The sequence below is a fragment of the Neovison vison genome, chromosome 10 (assembly GCF_020171115.1).
Source record: "Neovison vison isolate M4711 chromosome 10, ASM_NN_V1, whole genome shotgun sequence".
NCBI lineage: Eukaryota > Metazoa > Chordata > Mammalia > Carnivora > Mustelidae > Neogale > Neogale vison.
In genome coordinates this window covers 62,179,509-62,197,464 of record NC_058100.1, presented here as the reverse complement: position 1 = coordinate 62,197,464, position 17,956 = coordinate 62,179,509, and the positions used below count along the sequence as shown (strand labels likewise).

At 38.9% G+C, this 17,956-nt stretch overlaps 1 protein-coding gene across 1 annotated transcript; it reads right to left on the bottom strand.

Annotated features, from left to right (window-relative positions):
* Positions 1–3,076: 3,076 nt before the first annotated feature.
* On the bottom strand, positions 3,077–3,964 carry LOC122918158 (39S ribosomal protein L42, mitochondrial-like). The gene has a single exon (XM_044266304.1). It carries the CDS (start codon positions 3,503–3,505, stop codon positions 3,077–3,079), a length of 429 nt encoding a protein of 142 aa, XP_044122239.1. The 5' UTR covers positions 3,506–3,964.
* Positions 3,965–17,956: the final 13,992 nt, after the last annotated feature.

Genomic DNA, 17,956 nt, shown 5'->3' with positions numbered 1-17,956 from the left:
TTCAGAATAAAAACCTTAAACTCCTTGAGTAGATTTATGCCTCAGTATCTTGTACTTTTTGGGATAAATGTAAATGGAATGGATTTCTTGAAACCTCCTTTTGCTGCTTCATTGTTAGTGTATAGAACTACAACTGACTTCTGCACATTGATTTCATATCCTATGACTTTGTTGGATTCCTTTATCAGGTCTAACAACTTTTGGTGGAGTCTTTTGGTTTTTCTACACACAGTATCATGTCATCTATGAAGAGGGAAAGTTTAATTTCTTCTTTGGGATTTTGGATGCCTTTTATTTCTTTTTGTGATCTGCTGGGGCTAGGACTCCCAATACAATGTTGAACAACAGCACTAAGATTGGACATCCTTGTCATATTCCTGATCTTATGAGAAAAACTTTTTTTTCACCTTGAGGATGATATTCTTGGTCTTTCATATATGGCTTTTAGGATATTGAAGTATGCTCCTTCTATCCTTACATGGTTAAAGGATCTTTTCAAGAAAAAGATGCAGTATTTTGTCACCTTTTTTTTCTGCAACTATTGAGAGGACCATATGGTTCTTGTACTTTCTTATATTAATATGGTGTATCACATTGATGGATTTGTAGATGACGAACCATTCCTGCAGCCCACTTGGTCATGGTGAACAATCCTCTTAATGTAATATTGGATCCTAGTAGCTAGTATCTTGGTGACAACTTTTGCACCAATTATAGGTCAGGATACTGACCTATAATTCTCCTTTTTTTATGGGGTCTTTGTGTGTTTGATGATAAAGATAATGCTGACCTCATAGAATGAGTCCAGAAGTTCTCCATCCCATTTGTACTTTTTGAACATTTTCAGAATTAGGTAATATAGACACTTAATAATATTTGTTCTTCCAAGCCATCAGCATGGAATGGTTTCTGGAACCATTCAGACTTATTTAAATGTTTGGTTGAATTTCCCTGGGAAGCCGTCTGGCCCTGGGATCTTGTTTGTTGAGATTTTTGATGATGGCTTCAATTTACTTGCTGGTTATGGATCTGTTCAGTTTTTCTATTTCTTCTTGATTCAGTTTTGGTAGTTTCTATGGTTCTAGGAATTTTTCCATTTATTCCAGACTGCCCAGTTTGTTGGCATATAATTGCACATAATACTCTCTTATAATTGTATTTCTGTGGTGTTGGTTGTGATTGTTCCTCTTTCCTTCATGATTTTGAGTTCATTCTATTTTTTTTTTTTTTGCTAAGTCTGACTAGGGGGTTCTCAATCTTATTAATTCTGTCAAAGTACCAGCTCTTGGTATCATTGGTCTGTCTTATTGTTGTTTTTTTTTTTAATTTCCATACTGACATTGATTTCTGCACTAATCTTTATTATTTCTGTTCCCCTGCTGAATTTTGGCTTTTTTTGCTGTTTGGGTTTTTTTTTTTCCTGGTTCCTTTAGGTTGTGTTTTGCATTTCAGGTTTTTCTTGTGATTTTTTTGTTTGTTTGTTTTGTTGTTGTTGTTGTTGAGGACTACCTGTACTTTCCTCCTAGGATCACTTTTGCTGCAGCCCAAAGCTTTTGGAGTATTGTGTTTTCCTTTTCATTTGATACTGTATTTTAAATATTATTTAATTTCCTCCTTAACCCATTTATTCTTTAGTAGGTTGTTTATTAACCTCCATGAATTTGTGGTCCTTCTAAATGTTTCATTGTGGTTTACTTCAAGTTTTTAAGAATTGTGGTCTGAAAATATGCATGGTATGATTTTTTTTTTTTTTTATGGTTGAGACCTGATTTGTGACTGAGGATGTAATCTATTCTGGAGAATGTTCGATGTATACTGGAGAAGAATGTGTATCTTGTTGCTTTAGGATGAAATGCTCTGAAAATATCTGTTAAGTCCATCTGGTCCAATGTGTCATTTAAAGTGCTTATTTCTTTGGGGATCTGCTTATATGATGTATCCCCTTTCTGTGAATGTTTTGTTAAAGTCCCCTACTATTACTGTATTCTTATCAAAGTGTTTCTTTCACTTTGTTATTTATTAGTTTATATATTTTGCTGCTCCAAAATTAGGGGCATCAATATTTAAATTGTTAGATAAATTGTTAGATAAATTGTTAGATAAAACCCTTTATTATGATATAGTATCCTTTATCTCTCATGACAGTCTTTGGTTTCCACTCTAGCATGTATAGTATAAGGATGGCTACTCCAGCCTTCATTGGATGTCCACTATCATGATAAGTTGTTCTCCATCCCTCCTGTTCAATGTGGAGGTGTCTTTGGGTCTAAAATCATTCTCTTATAGACAGAATATTGAGGGTCTTGCTTTTATTCATTCTGATGCCCTATGTTTGATTGGAGCATTTCTTCCATTTACATTCAGAATAATATTGAGAGATAGAAAGTGAATGCTATTGTATAACTTGTAAGTGACTTTTAAAGTCACTGTTTCTATAGATTGTCTGTGGTCCTTTTTGGTTTGTAACCTTGAGTATCTCTTTCCACTCAAAGGATTCCCTGTAATATTTCTTGGAGAATTGGTTTAGTGTTCACAAATTTTTTTTGTTTTATTTGTCCTGGAATCTCTTGATCTCCCTTTCTGTTCTGTATGACAGACTTGTTGGCTACACTGATCTTGGCTATATATTTTTCCTATTTAGGACATGAATATATCATTACCAGTCCTTTCTTGTCTCTGGGTCTCTTGTCTGCTAGGTCTCTGTGGACAGGTCTGCTGCCAGCCATGTGTCTCCTCTTGCAGGTGAAGGACCTGTTGTTCTGAGATTCTTTCAGGATTTTCACTTTATCTTTGAAATTTGCAAGATTCAGTATTATATGTTGAGCTGTTGACCTATATTTATTGATTTTGAGGGGGTTGTCTGTGCCTCCTGGACTTGAATTCCCATCTCTTTCCCCAGATTAGGGAAGTTCTCAGCTAAAATTGGTTTGCATAAACCTTCTTTTTTTTTTTAATATATGAACACATTTTATTATTATTTTGCTATATAACACATTAGTGAATATACTCAATGCATTTTCTCAAAAGGCCAATAAGACACAAGATAACATCTTTTTGATTCCTGAAAACCTCAGTATCATCTGTCTTTTGGAGGATCCAGTTTCCTATGACGTCTATGATACTGTCCATGAGGATACCAACGGTGCTTAGTAGTAAAGAACATTTTGCTAAGTTGTTCTATCATGGGTCCTTGTTCCAAGTCCTCATTTTCTCCTTCTAATCTGGTTTTCAGCACTTGGTCATGTATTTCTTCATTATTATTCAGAGGATCTGGCCGAGGGATAGGTTGTGTATGTTCATATGGATTGTCCACAGAAGGGTGGTAGAACACTATTGTCCTGCCATCAGATGTCAAAGCAAGCTCTACTTTGCAATTATAGTCATCTGGTAGAGTAGAATATGTAGATTTATGACAAACACAATATAAAGCTCCGTTTTGAATTGGAAATAAATGTTTCCAGAGAGTTCTATTTGATATCACCCATTTTACTGCTGCTAACGCCATGGTGAATCAAGATCCTTATCGGGTGGTATGAAAGAAGATGACTTGAAGAGAAATCTATTTTACAATCTTCTTCAAGGCATATATCTATTTTCATTCCTGACAGCCGCTCACCACGAGCCCGCCATTTTACCTCAATCCAGGTCCTTCCATGAACCTTCTGCCCCTTTCTCCTGGTCCTCATCTCCTGGGACCCTTCTAATATGGATAACATTTTATTTTATGGATTTTCAGAGTTTTTGAGTTTCCCTTCATGATCATTTTCTTTCTTTCTTTCATTACTTCTCTTTCTTCTTTTTAGCTCTCTTATGTTCCATCATTTTATCTTCTGTATCACTGATTTGTTCTGCCTCATTCATCCACTTTGTATAACCTCCCATTGGACTGCATCTCAGTAGAAGTGTTTTTTTTTTTCTCCCACAGCACAGAGGCTTTAATGGCCCAGGGGCCAGTAGAAGTGTTTTTTTTTTTCCAATTTATTTATTTTCAGAAAAACAGTATTCATTATTTTTTCACCACACCCAGTGCTCCATGCAAGTCGTGCCCTCTATAATACCCACCACCTGGTACCCCAACCTCCCACCCCCCCCCGCCACTTCAAACCCCTCAGATTGTTTTTCAGAGTCCATAGTCTCTCATGGTTCACCTCCCCTTCCAATTTACCCAAATTCCCTTCTCCTCTCTAACGCCCCTTGTCCTCCATGCTATTTGTTATGCTCCACAAATAAGTGAAACCATATGATAATTGACTCTCTCTGCTTGACTGATTTCACTCAGCATAATCTCTTCCAGTCCCGTCCATGTTGCTACAAAAGTTGGGTATTCATCCTTTCTGATGGAGGCATAATACTCCATAGTGTATATGGGCCACATCTTCCTTATCCATTCATCCATTGAAGGGCATCTTGGTTCTTTCCATAGTTTGGCGACTGTGGCCATTGCTGCTATAAACATTGGGGTACAGATGGCCCTTCTTTTCACAACATCTGTATCTTTGGGGTAAATACCCAGTAGTGCAATGGCAGGGTCATAGGGAAGTTCTATTTTTAATTTCTTGAGGAATCTCCACACTGTTCTCCAAAGAGGCTGCACCAACTTGCATTCCCACCAACAGTGGAAGAGGGTTCCCCTTTCTCCACATCCTCTCCAACACATGTTGTTTCCTGTTTTGTTAATTTTGGCCATTCTAACTGGTGTAAGGTGATATCTCAATGTGGTTTTAATTTGAATCTCCCTGAGGGCTAATGATGATGAGCATTTTTTCATGTGTCTGATAGCCATTTGTATGTCTTGATTGGAGAAGTGTCTGTTCATATCTTCTGCCCATTTTTTGATGTGTTTGCCTGTTTCGTGTGTGTTGAGTTTGAGGAGTTCATTATAGATCCTGGATATCAACCTTTTGTCTGTACTGTCAAAGGCAAAGGAAACAAAAGCGAAAATAAACTTCTGGGACTTCATCAAAATCAAAACCTTCTGCACAGCAAAGGAAACAGTCAAAAAAACAAAGAGGCAACCCACGGAATGGGAGAAGATATTTGCAAATGACAGTAGAAGTGTTTTAATGTTAGCCTGAGTAGATTTTAGTTCTTTTATGTCTACAGTAAGGAGTTCTCTAGTGCCTTCTATGCTTGTTTCAAGCCCAGCTAGTATCTTTAGAATACTTGTTTTCAATTCTAGTTCAGGCATCATAGTTACATCTGTATTGACTAAATTCCCAGTAGTGAGTATTACTTCCTGTTTCTTTTTTGGGTGTTAATTTCTCCATCTCCTCATTTTGGGACAAGAAAGACAAAAAAACAGCAATAACATCAATGACAGCAGAGAAAAACAACAACAAAAAAGGAAAACCAAATCAATAAAACAAAACAAAACAAAACTAGATACTGAGTGTGTTTTGGATTGTTAGTTAAAAACAATGATATTCAAAAAATTAAAACATAAAAACAACAATATTTCAAAATAAGAAAGAAAAATGTATAAATATAAAACAACTCAATGAAAGAAATAGAATATATGTACATATAAATTATATATAAACATTAAAAAAATTAAAAATTGAAAAATAAGAAAATAGAAAATAAAACAAAGCTAAAGAATAAAATTAGAAAGTATGCTATGTGATGTGTTCCCTGAGAGATGAAACTTTGCATCCCTGAATAACCAGTAAATCTATTGTGCGTGAGTTGTTTGTGCTGGCTTTCTGTCCTGAATTGTTCTGTTGAGCTAATTATTGGGTGGACTTGTCATAGGGAAACAGCTCTTCCTGTGCTCAAGGAGGCAGGCGTGGGTGTAAGCAGCTCCAGCGTCCAGGAGGTGGTGCTGTTTTGCTCTGTAGAGGCTTTCAGATCTGTTGAGCAGCACGAATATGGTGGCACACCCCTTCTCTAGTCCCAGAGCTAAAAATTCGTGTTCCCACTTTTCAGTGAGCCCTATCAGAAAATAAATTAATCCTTCTTGTCTTCCTGTGAACTGTATTCAACCCTGCCTTTGTGCGAGCTTTTTTATCTGAGGCACAAACTTGAATTTCAAAAGACCAAATTTGAGAGACTTTTTCTGTGCAGACCTGCTTTGTTCCTCCCAGGGGAAGGTGGGAGGTCTCCCCATGCTTCTGCCTTTTGCAAAGCCCCTAACAGGAAATCAGTTGGACCACTGTGCAGTGGTTTGCTGTTTATGGAACACAGAGCAGAAAACAAGCATCTAAACTCATTGGTTCAACCAGCTTCCCCCTTATGCTTGGGAACTCAGGTGCACCAAAGCACTACTGTTTTTCTTGTGACCTCTGGGATCCTCAGACCATGCTGTCACATCTGGGATTCTGCCTTGCTTTACCACCTAAGTGCCTTTAAGTTGGGAATGTCCCTCATGTAGCACACTTCTAAAAGTTCTGATTTTGTGCTCCACTACTTGTAATACTTTGTGGTCATCTCCTCAAGCCGCAACCTCCTCCACCATATCCTCAGCTATATCACAATGGATTTAAGAAACCCCACCTCCTGCATTCCAAACTGGTGGCTTTTCTACACGCATACTTGCAGTATATTTCTCAAGTGTTCATAATGAATTGATAACATTCTAGCTGTATTCAAAGGACAGATAAACTTAGGGCCATTCTGCTCCTCCACCACCTTAACACTGCACATACATTTTAACCACTGGATTTCTGATTTAGTGTTAGGCCTGACAACAACTAACTCAATGTCCCCAAGGCATCCATCCATCACACAGGCCTTCCAAACTTGCATAGGTTCTAAGATTCTCTCCTAGCTTCAACATAGACCACATTGTCTGCTCCAGTACCCTCCTGGGTCCCACAGACACTGAGATAACTGACTCTTGAAAACTATCAGGTGCAAGCTTCAATAGTATCCCAGTGTGCTCAGCATCCCTAACACAAACAGGCACCCTTTGCTTGTGGGCTGGAGTACAAGTTTTAGAAACAGATAGAGAGTGAGATCAAACTTATTTCAAACTCACTTTTCTTATTGGTTTCTAATCTGAAAGTTTTCTAGATGTAAATACAGCTGCATGAAACGTCTGAATGTTTTCATTATACTTAGTTCGACCTTTGAAAACAAAAGGGAAGCAATGACACCGACCTGTGTAATGGGCTCCCTTTGTGACAGGGGTTTCCCTGCCTTGAAATGTCAACCAGAATGCTTTCTTTCCTGTTTATTTGCTGAAATAGAGTTAACATAGAGTGTTACCTTACTTTCAGGGGAACAGTAAAGTTATTCGACCACTCTGTAGCTTACTCATTGCTCATCATAAGTGTGCTTTTTATCCCTTTGTCTCTTTCTCCTATCCCCCATCCAGCTGCCCTCTGTGAACCATCTGTTTTTCTCTAGTTCAGTTTGTTTCTTGGTTTCTCTCTCTCTTTTCCTTTGCCTGTTTGTTGTGTATCATATATTCCACATATGAGTGAAATCACAGGATATTTGTCATTCTCTGACTTATTTGGCTTGACATACTCCTCTCTAACTCCATCTGTGTCATTGAAAATGGCCAGATTTCATTCATCCTGATGGCTGAATAATATTCCATTGTGATATATAGTACATCTTCTTTATCCATTCATCTGTTGATGGATATGTGAGCTGTTTCTATCATTTGGTGATTGCAAATAATGCTGCTATCAGCTTTGGGGTGCCTTTAAACCTTTCATTTAATGTTTTTGTATTTTAGGGATTAATACACCATAGTGTGATCACTGGGTTGTAAGGTAGTTCTATTATCAACTTTTTGAGGTACTTCCATACTGTTTTTTAAAGTGGCTGCACTAGTTTGCAATCCCACCAAAAGTGTATCCTCTGCATCCTCACCAACATTGAATTTTTCCTGTATTATTTATTTAGCTCTTCTGACCAGTGTGTGGTGATATCTCTTCTTGGTTTTGACTTGCATTTCCCTGGTGTTGAGTGATGTTGAGGGACTTTTTATGTGTGTGTTGGCCATCTGGATGTCTTTTAATGGAAAATATCTATTGATGTATTCAGCTCAACTTTTGAAGGGATTAATTATTTGATTTTTTGGGTGTTGAGTTGCATATATACTTTTATACTCTGGAGTATAACCCTGACAATAATGTACAGATGGAAAGTGTATTAAAATCTCAAAAGGATTTATAACTACTTTTTGTTGTTTTTGTTGACTAACATTTTTAGCAACTTAGTCTGGAGAATATTTGGAGAAGTTTTTAATGCTTATGAAAATGAACATACACATTGGTGAATTGGTTCCTTCACTTATGATATAATCCTCAGTGAAAACTTACATCAGGAGAACAGAGGTTCTTTTCAATTTCCAAACAAATTCTCTTTCCTGTTTGGAGCCATTAGCCAACAGTGGTCACATAAACAATGGGGAAATAACACAACACTGAAGACATCAGTCATCTCTACAAGGGGTTGATTAAACCTGGTGTTTCTTCTCTCTGTACCACCAGGTGTTTGGAGGAGTGCTCTGTAGTCTAGCTGACAATGACTAGACCTGCATGAGGGTAAGGCAATGGTAAGTCAGCCCCGAACTGTGTGACCCTCCACAGGTACCACCTGTGGAGTGGAACAAAATTACTCTTCAATTATGGGCTTGACTAAGATATTCTCAGTTCATCTAAGATTTAGAAGCACAGTCCTCCCTTGTCAGCATAGGCACTGATATTATCTTGCTTTTCTTATAGCATCTGGAAGCCCACTCAGCAGCACACACTGTTCCCTCCCAGACTCGTTCTGGACATTTTCCTACACTAAAAGGACAGAGCACCCAGTGCCAACACCTGTATGCCACAGGTATTCAAAGATGTGATGTGAAAACATACATAAATAAAACAGTGCATCTTCTCTAATGCGATACAAACGAGCCTCAAATTTGAATTTGTTTCCCTGGTTGTGAGGTTCCTGTGGGCAGAACCAGCATCTGGATCCTCATCCTATCCCTTACATCCCACAGCCTAGCACATCCTCAGCCAAATGAGACACTTTTAAATAAAAGTTTATGGAGTGAATGAGCATAGTCTTACTTTACTGGCTTCATAATTCCCAAAATGTGAAAGCACACCATGGATTAATTATCAGTGTAGAATAAACTCTTCCAGAGAGCGCAGGCTCATTCTGCTTTCTTGTTCAGACTCACATCTCCAGCGGTGGCTCTCAGGTCTCCTTCTTTTTCACAGTAAGAATTCCAGGGCTTTCGAACAGCAAAATCTCCTTTACAATCAGAGGGTTCTTCCTGCCTGAGCTTTGATCACCCCATGCCTCTACTCAGCAGCTGCCTGTTCCCACAGAGATGCAGTCTTCCCAGGACCTGCTAAGGGTGCACCTCCCCAACTGTCAAGTACCATGCCAGGCACCAGTGGGATATTGTTATTGAAGGTAAAATCTATGAACACGGGGCAAAAATATTCTGAATGAACAGTGAAGGATCTTCTTCTGAACTAGACAATCATATGTGACTTAAAGACAGAAGCTAAGCTGTGAAAAATGGGTAAAACTGGTTTTATAAGGACTGAAGTTAATGGTGACTATAGTTAGTCATATTACATTGTACATTTGAACTTTGTTATGACAAAAGATCTACAAAGTTGTTTTTACAAAGAAACATGTAACTTTGGGGAGAGAGGTGAACCAGAATTATGTGGTGAATATATCACAATATATTGATCACATATATACATAGATCACAATATATACACTCAGTTGTATACCTGAGAATAATAGAATGTGACATATCAATTATATCTCCATTTTTAAAAATAAATGGGTAAAAAGGAATTGGCAAAATGTAAAGTTGGTTACATCAAAAATAATTGCTTTTACACATGCTCCTTTTGTGAAGCAGGAAAAGTGGAAGTCAAAGAAAAGAATACTGGTTGCTGAAAACCAGGGAAGACTTCCCAGAGGAAAAATTGCACTGAATTATGAAGTTTTCCAGTTTGGGGAGGGTAGGGCCTGGTGGGATGGCATATACAACTACATGTTTCAATCTGGACACTGCAAATAATCTTCCTTCTCTAAACAAATCATAATCATTCCTTTAGAGGCATCAGATTCCTTCCTTCCTCCCAGGATTCCCAGTCTCCTCTAAAGGTGGGCTTTAGAATGCTGATGCTTACTAGGTATTTTCCATTTATGATTCAATTGAATCTGACAAACTTAAGCAGCAAAGTTGATATTGTCTAGACAAGTAAGGATGGTTATAGTTAGGATAGGAACCACTGGTGGCATGGAGAACAGAGAAGAACCCCCTTCTGAAGGTCAACAAAACACAAGAGAGTCATGAACAGGGGCAAGATGGCAGAGAAGTGGGAGACTCTGTTTCAAATGGTCCTCTAAAGTGAACTAACTGTCTACCAGAACATTGTACACACCCATGAAATCAGTTTGAGATGTAAGATTATATACTTCTGGATGTCTACAGGTGGCAGAAGACATCAGTGGAGAGGTAAAGTAGAGTGGGAATGCTCAGACTGATATCACAGAATAAGCAGAAGGGGGGTCACAAGAAGTGACCCATTGGAGAGTAATACACTAATATGAAAGGGCCTGTGCTTGGGGACCTGCATTAACTTGGAGTCTGGTTGAAGGCACCCCAAAAGAGCAAAAGAGCTTAAGGGGTGGAATCAGGTGGTCATGGGCATGGGCCTAAACCCGCGGACCCAGGATGACCACCGCCAGGGGCCACCCATGCCAGGGAGAGGACAGCAGAGCCCCCATGAGCCCCCTGAGCTCATGGCTTTCAGTTGCTTCCACCACCTTTGGGATGGGTGTACTCCTGCCCACACGTGAGAGTCTGGTGTGGGTGTCAGCCAGTACTCCCTCGGTCCACAACCTTCTGTGCTCTGCAGCCCTGTGTGACCACGGGCTGTGAGCGCACTCCCCCACACCTAAGAGAGCTTAGGGTACGTGCCAACTGGCGCTCTTTAGGACTCCAGCCTCCTGCCACTGGCCAAGGGTCTGCACACTTCCAGCCTGAGCCAGAGAAAATCCAGCGCAATCTCTGGTCTGGATCCCTCGTCAGTGGCAGTCTTCTGTGACCCGCACAACCATGAGGTCTGGATCCTAGACAGCAGTCCCGGCAAAGGCAGCCACTGGTAGCGGGCTCCCTGGACCAATATCGCTCACGGTTTTAGTGGCACAGGGGTGCAGAGAGAAATGGGCACCTCAGTTGACCACTGATATGGTGGTTGGGGGCATGCACCGACTGTGGGAGGTTGTGTTGTTCATCAGAGTTTGCAGAGGGGGAGTCTGTGTGTTCTGGACCTCACAGAGGGGAGCAAGGCTTCTCTCTGAGGTGGAGGTCTGGGTACAGTATGCTTTCCACTAAACCTCCAAAAAGCCAAAAGAAGCCACCAAAGAACAAAAACCTCCAGAGAACAAAAGCCTGAAAAACCCGTTTCCACAGAGTCCAGCCCCTTGATAACGTGCAGGGCGACTCAACCCAAGCAAGATTAATGGGAGAAAAATGTGGCAGGCACCTTCCCCAGAAAGTAAGCCAAAAGAACAAGAGGACAACCACCACAGGGTCCCCCCCCCAAATTGTAAAACTCCAGCACCAGGGGGAAACAATATATTGAACTCCCAATATTGCTCTAAAACCTGTATATTTTATAGATAAAACTTTTAAAAAAATTCTTTCTCATGATTCTTTTTCTTTTTAATTTTTTAACCCCCTTACCATTACAACTAGAGGTTTGATACAACATATTCCATAACCTTTTAACTTGAACCTTTTTCATACATATACATATATGTTTTTCTTTTTTCTTTTCTATTTTTTAAATATACATATAGATATAAGCTTCAAGGTAATCCTTTTTCCCTAATCAATACTGCCCCTATATATAAACCAGCTTTAATCTCCTTTATCTCTGGGAAGTTTAGTCCTTTAACAAAAATATCAAGATACACCCAGGAAGAATCAAAATAACCTCCCTTGGGGCACATGGGTGGCACAGTGGCTTAAGCCTCTGCCTTCCGCTAAGGTCACAATCTCTTATGGGATCGAGCCCCACATCTGGCTCTCTGCTCAGCAGGGAGCCTGCTTCCCTCCCCCTCCCCCAACCTTGCCTGCCTCTCTGCCTACCTGTGATCTCTGTCAAATAAATAAAACCTTTAAAAAAAATAACCTCCCTCGCCCACATCAAGGATTTATAACCATCCTCCCATCTTCTGTCAGTGTTTCTGTGTATTTGTTTTTGCTCTGGTATTATATAAATCTTATCCTTGGGGTTCATTTTTGCTGGGTTCTTTTTTTTTTTCTTGTCATTTACTTTTGTCGCTCTTTTTGTTTGGCCGTTTTTGCTTATATACCTTATAAATCTTACTTTTGGGGCTCATTCTGGCTGGCTGGGTTTTCTCTTCTCTCTCTCTTTTTTTCTTTTTTCTTTCTTTTTGGTGGTGACTTCTGGTTGCTCCAAAATGTTGCAGGGAACACATTGCCTGGATCATCATTGATATATATTCAGCTCTACACCCCCCCAACCACCTCTCACCAAAATGATTAGGAGGAGGAACACCCTACAGAAGAAATATTCAGAGACTGTGCCCCCTCTATCAGCACTACTGGATATGGACATAAGTAGTATGTTAGAAAGGGAATTCGGGGTAACAATTATTCAGGTGATGGCTAGGTTGGAGAAAACCATTAGTGACAACATAGAATCTCTAAGGGCAGAAGTGAGAGCCGACCTGGCAGAGGTTAAAAATGCTTTCAATGAGGTCCGTTCTAATCTAAATACTCTAACAGCTAGGTTAACCAAGGGAGAAGATAGAATTAGGGATCTAGAGGACAAAATGATAGAGAGGGGATGTGGAGAAAGGGGAACCCTCTTACACTGTTGGTGGGAATGCAAGTTGGTGCAGCCTTTTTGGAGAACAGTGTGGAGATTCCTCAAGAAATTAAAAATAGAACTTCCCTATGACCCTGCCATTGCACTACTGGGTATTTACCCCAAAGATACAGATGTAGTGAAAAGAAGGGCCATCTGTACCCCAATGTTTATAGCAGCAATGGCCACGGTCACCATACTGTGGAAAGAACCAAGATGCCCTTCAACGGACGAATGGATAAGGAAGATGTGGTCCATATACACTATGGAGTATTATGCCTCCATCAGAAAGGACGAATACCCAACTTTTGTAGCAACATGGACAGGACTGGAAGAGATTATGCTGAGTGAAATAAGTCAAGCAGAGAGAGTCAATTATCATATGGTTTCACTTATTTGTGGAGCATAACAAATAGCATGGAGGACATGGGGAGATAGAGAGGAGAAGGGAGTTGGGTGAAATTGGAAGGGGAGGTGAACCATGAGAGACTATGGACTCTGAAAAACAATCTGAGGGTTTGAAGGGGCGGGGGTTGGGAGGTTGGGGTACCAGGTGGTGGGTATTATAGAGGGCACGGCTTGCATGGAGCACTGGGTGTGGTGCAAAAATAATGAATACTGTTATGCTGAAAATAAAAAATAAATAAAAAAAATTTAAAAAGAAGAAAGAAATTCTGGAGTTACAAACCAAAAAAAAAAAGATAGAGAAAAAGGATCAGGAATGGAACAAACATGGAACAAAGCATGGAACAAATAGCTTAGAAGCCATGAAAATAAAATTAGGGAAATAAATGATGCCATCAAATGTTCCAACGTCAGAATTATTGGGATCACTGAGGGGGTGGAAAAAGAGAGAAGATTAGAAGATATAGTTGAACAAATTGTGGATGAAAACTTTCCCAATCTGGGGAACGGCACAAGCGTTCCTGTCCTAGAGGTAGAAAGAACACCCACCAAGATCAACTAATCTAGAAAGACACTTAATTGTGATACTCGTTAACCATAATTTTAGAAAAGCGCTTCTGAGGGTTGCTGGGGGAAGAGATTCCTTAGGTACAGAGGAAGGTCCTTCAGAATAACATCAGACTTGTCCACAGAAACCTGGCAAGCCAGGAAGGGCTGGCAAGACATATTCAGGTACTAAATGAGAAGAATATGCAGCCAAGAATACTTTATCCAGCAAGGTTGACATTCAAAATGGATGGAGAGATAAAGAGCTTCCAAGACGGGCAAGGTTTAAAAGTATGTGACCACCAAGGCGGCACTGCAGGAAATATTAAGGGAGGGGGTTCTATAAAAGAAGAAAGAATCCAAGAGTGACATAGGACAGAAATTTACAGAGACAATCTATAGAAACAATGACTTAACAGACAACATGATGTCAATAAAAACTTATCTTTCAATAATCACTCTCAATGTTAATGACCTAAATGCTTCCATAAAACAGCACATGGTTGCAGATTGGATAAAATAACAGGACCTGTCCACTGTCTACAAGAGACACATTTAGAACCTGAAGATACATCCAGACTGAAAGTGAAGGGATGGAGAAACATCTTTCAGGCCAATATACCTCAAAAGAAAGCTGGGTAACTAATCTCATATCAGATAAGTTAGATTTTAAACTAAAGACTGTAGTCTGAGATAAAGAAGGACACAACATCATTCTGAAAGGGTCTATCCACCAAGAAGATCTCACAATTGTAAATATTTATGCCCCCAATATGGGAACAGCCAACTATATAAGTCAACTGTTAATAAAAATAATGAGTCATATTGATATGAACACATTAATAGTAGTGGATCTTAACATGCCACTCTCAGTAATAGACAGATTATCCAAGCAGAAAATCAATAAAGAAACAAGAGCTTTGAATGACACATTGGACCACAGAGACCTCATAGATATATACAGAACATTCCACCCTAAAACAACAGAATACTCTTTCTTCTCAAGAGCACATGGAACTTTCTCCAGAAGAGACCACATGCTGGGTCACAAATCAGGGCTCAGCAGATACCAAAAGACTGAAATTATTCCATGCATATTCTCAGACCACAGTGCTTTTAAACTGGGACTCAACCACAAGAAAAAGTTTGGTAGGAAATCAAGTACTTGGAAGCTAAGACCACCCTGCTTAAGAATGTTTGGATTAACCAGGAAATCAAAGAAGAATTTAAACAATTTATGGAAACCGATGAGAATGAAGATACATCAGTCCAAAACCTATGGATATGGCAAAGGCAGTTCTAAGGGGGAATACATAGCCATCCAAGCCTCCCTCAAAAAAATTGAAAAATCCAGAATACACCAGCTGTCTTTACATCTGAAAGAACTAAAGAATCAACAACAAATTAAGCCAACCCCATGCATAAGAAGGGAAATAACCAAGATTAAAGGAGTTAGTGAGATAGAAACTAGAGATAGAGTAGAACACATCAATGAAACTAGAAGCTGGTTCTTTGAATCCATAAGATCGATACACCACTGGCTAAACAATCCAAAAGAAGAGCGAGGGGACCCAATTTAATAAAATTATGAAGGAAAAAAGAGAGATCATGACTAACACCAAGGAAATAGAAACAATCATCAGAAATTATCAACAGTTATATGCTAATAAGTTAAGCAAGTAGATGAAATGGATCCATTCCTGGAAACCTATAAACTTCCAAAACTGAATGGAAGAAATTGACAATCTGAATAGACCAATATCTAATAATGAGGTTGAAGCAGTGATCAAAAACCTCCCAAAAAACAAGAGCGCAGGACCTGATGGGTTCCCTGGAGAATTCTACCAAACATTCAAAGAAGAAATGACACCTATTCTCCTGAAGATACAGATGTAGTGAAAAGAAGGGCCAACTGTAACCCAGTGTTCATAGCAGCAATGGCCACAGTCGCCAAACTGGAAAGAAACAAGATGCCCTTCAACAGGCGAATGGATAAGGAAGATATGGTCCATATATACTATGAAGTATTGTGCCTCCATCAGAAAGGATGAATGACCCAACTTCTGTATCAACATGGACAGGGGAGGGGGGGTGGGAGGTTGGGTGAATCTGGTAGTGGGTATTATGGACAACATGTTTTGCATGGAGCACTGGGTGTGGTGCATTGACAATAAATTATGGAACACTAAAAAGAAAAAAATAAATAAAAATTAAAAAAATATATAAACAACTCTGAAAAACAATCTGAGGGTTTTGAAGGGGCGGGGGGTGGGAGGTCAGGGTACCAGGTGGTGGGTATTATAGAGGGCATGGATTGCATGGAGCACTGGGTGTGGTGCAAAAATAATGAATACTGTTATGCTGAAAATAAAAAATAAATTAAAAAAAATATATATATAAACAGAAGAAAAACTGCCAGACTTTTTCTATGAAGCCAGCATTACCCTAATCCCCAAACCAGGCAAAGACCCGATCAAAAAGGAGAATTTCAGACCAATATCCTTGATGAATATGGATGCCAAGATTCTCAACAAGATTCTAGCTAATAGAATCCAACAGTACATTAAAAAGTTTATCCACCAGGATCAGTGGGATTTATCCCTGGGATGCAAGGGTGGTTCAACATTCACAAATCAATGTGATAGAACAAATCAATAAGAGAAGAGTGAAGAACCACATGGTCCTCTCAATTGATGCAGAAAGAGCATTTGACAAGATATAGCATCTGCTCCTGACTAAAATGCTTCAAAGTATAGGGATAGAGGAAACATTCCTGAACTTCACAAAATCTATCTATGAGAAACCCACAGTGAATATTATTCTCAATGGGGAAAAGCTGGCAGCCTTCTCTTTGAGATCAGGAACATGACAAGGATGGCCACACTTGCCACTCTTGTTCAACGTATTACTAGATGTACTAGCAGCACCAATCAGGTAACATAAAGAAACAAAAAGTATTCAAACTGGCAAAGAAGGATTCAAACTCTCTCTCTTTGCAGATGACCTGATACTTTATATGAAAACCCAAAAGACTCCACCCTCAAACTACTAGATCTCATAAAGTAATTCAGTAATGTGGCAGGATACAAAACCAATGCACAAAAAGTAGTTGTTTTCTTATACACTAATAATGAAAATATAGAAAGCAAAATTAGAGAATTGATTCCATTTACTATAGCACAAAGAACCATAAGATACCTGGGAATAAGCCTAACAAAAGAGGTAAAGGATCTACATAAACTGAGGAACTACAGAACTTTTATATCACTTAACTATTTTATTCAAAGAATGCATGGCATTAACAAACAGCAGGGTGAAATGTTGTCCTATAACCCATTCTGCTTGACACCCAATGCAAATCCTTCAAATTATTTTACAGTTTTTCCCAGTACTTCCTCACTACTTTAAACAATATGTTCATCTAATCTTTGATTCCTAAATCCCAAATACCAGGGCATGATTTGTAACTCCGGCCACTGTGAATGGAGTGTCATCTCTTACCTGCATCATCATTTTCCCCACCGTCTCCCATTCCGTCAACAGAGTTACATCCATGTTATGTTTGAGGACATGCATTGGTAGCATTCTTCCATCTCCTAGAATTAATTTTTGCATATAAAATACATCACAGTGCTGTGAAATATGATGTTATTTTATATACACTACTGCATATATTTCTTCTATTATCATAGTCTCTTTCAAGGAGAATTTAAGATGTCTAGCTGATATTGAGAATTATCAAGAAACTATTTTCAAGACAGTATTTAGTATTTTCATGAAAATACACTTTAATAGATTATTTCCTTTATTTTTCTGTTTTAAAAAATCGTCTTTGAATATTGTAGCTCACGCATAGTGTTCTGAAATAAGGTTTTGTATATTAATATTCACTTCAAATAAATATTACATCAAGAATAAATCAATGTGATATACATTTACAGGAAGGTACATAGTGTATGTTGGGTCATCTTCTAATATTCGTCTCTTTCTCCTATCTGTCCTAAATGTCAAATGTTGTGTTTCAGTATTGCCTTCTGGTCGATTTTCATCAATTTATCTTTTGAAACATTCAGTAAACTTATTATATTAATTATTATCCTTCATTTTCCAGAAGTTTTTTATTGTTTTTTGGGCATCATTTTACATATCACATAGCATTTTTACTTTGAATTTAACAACTT

Excerpts from the sequence above, each read along its gene's own strand:
- LOC122918158 (XM_044266304.1), bottom strand. The coding sequence starts at position 3,505 with ATGGCGTTAGCAGCAGTAAAATGGGTGATATCAAATAGAACTCTCTGG.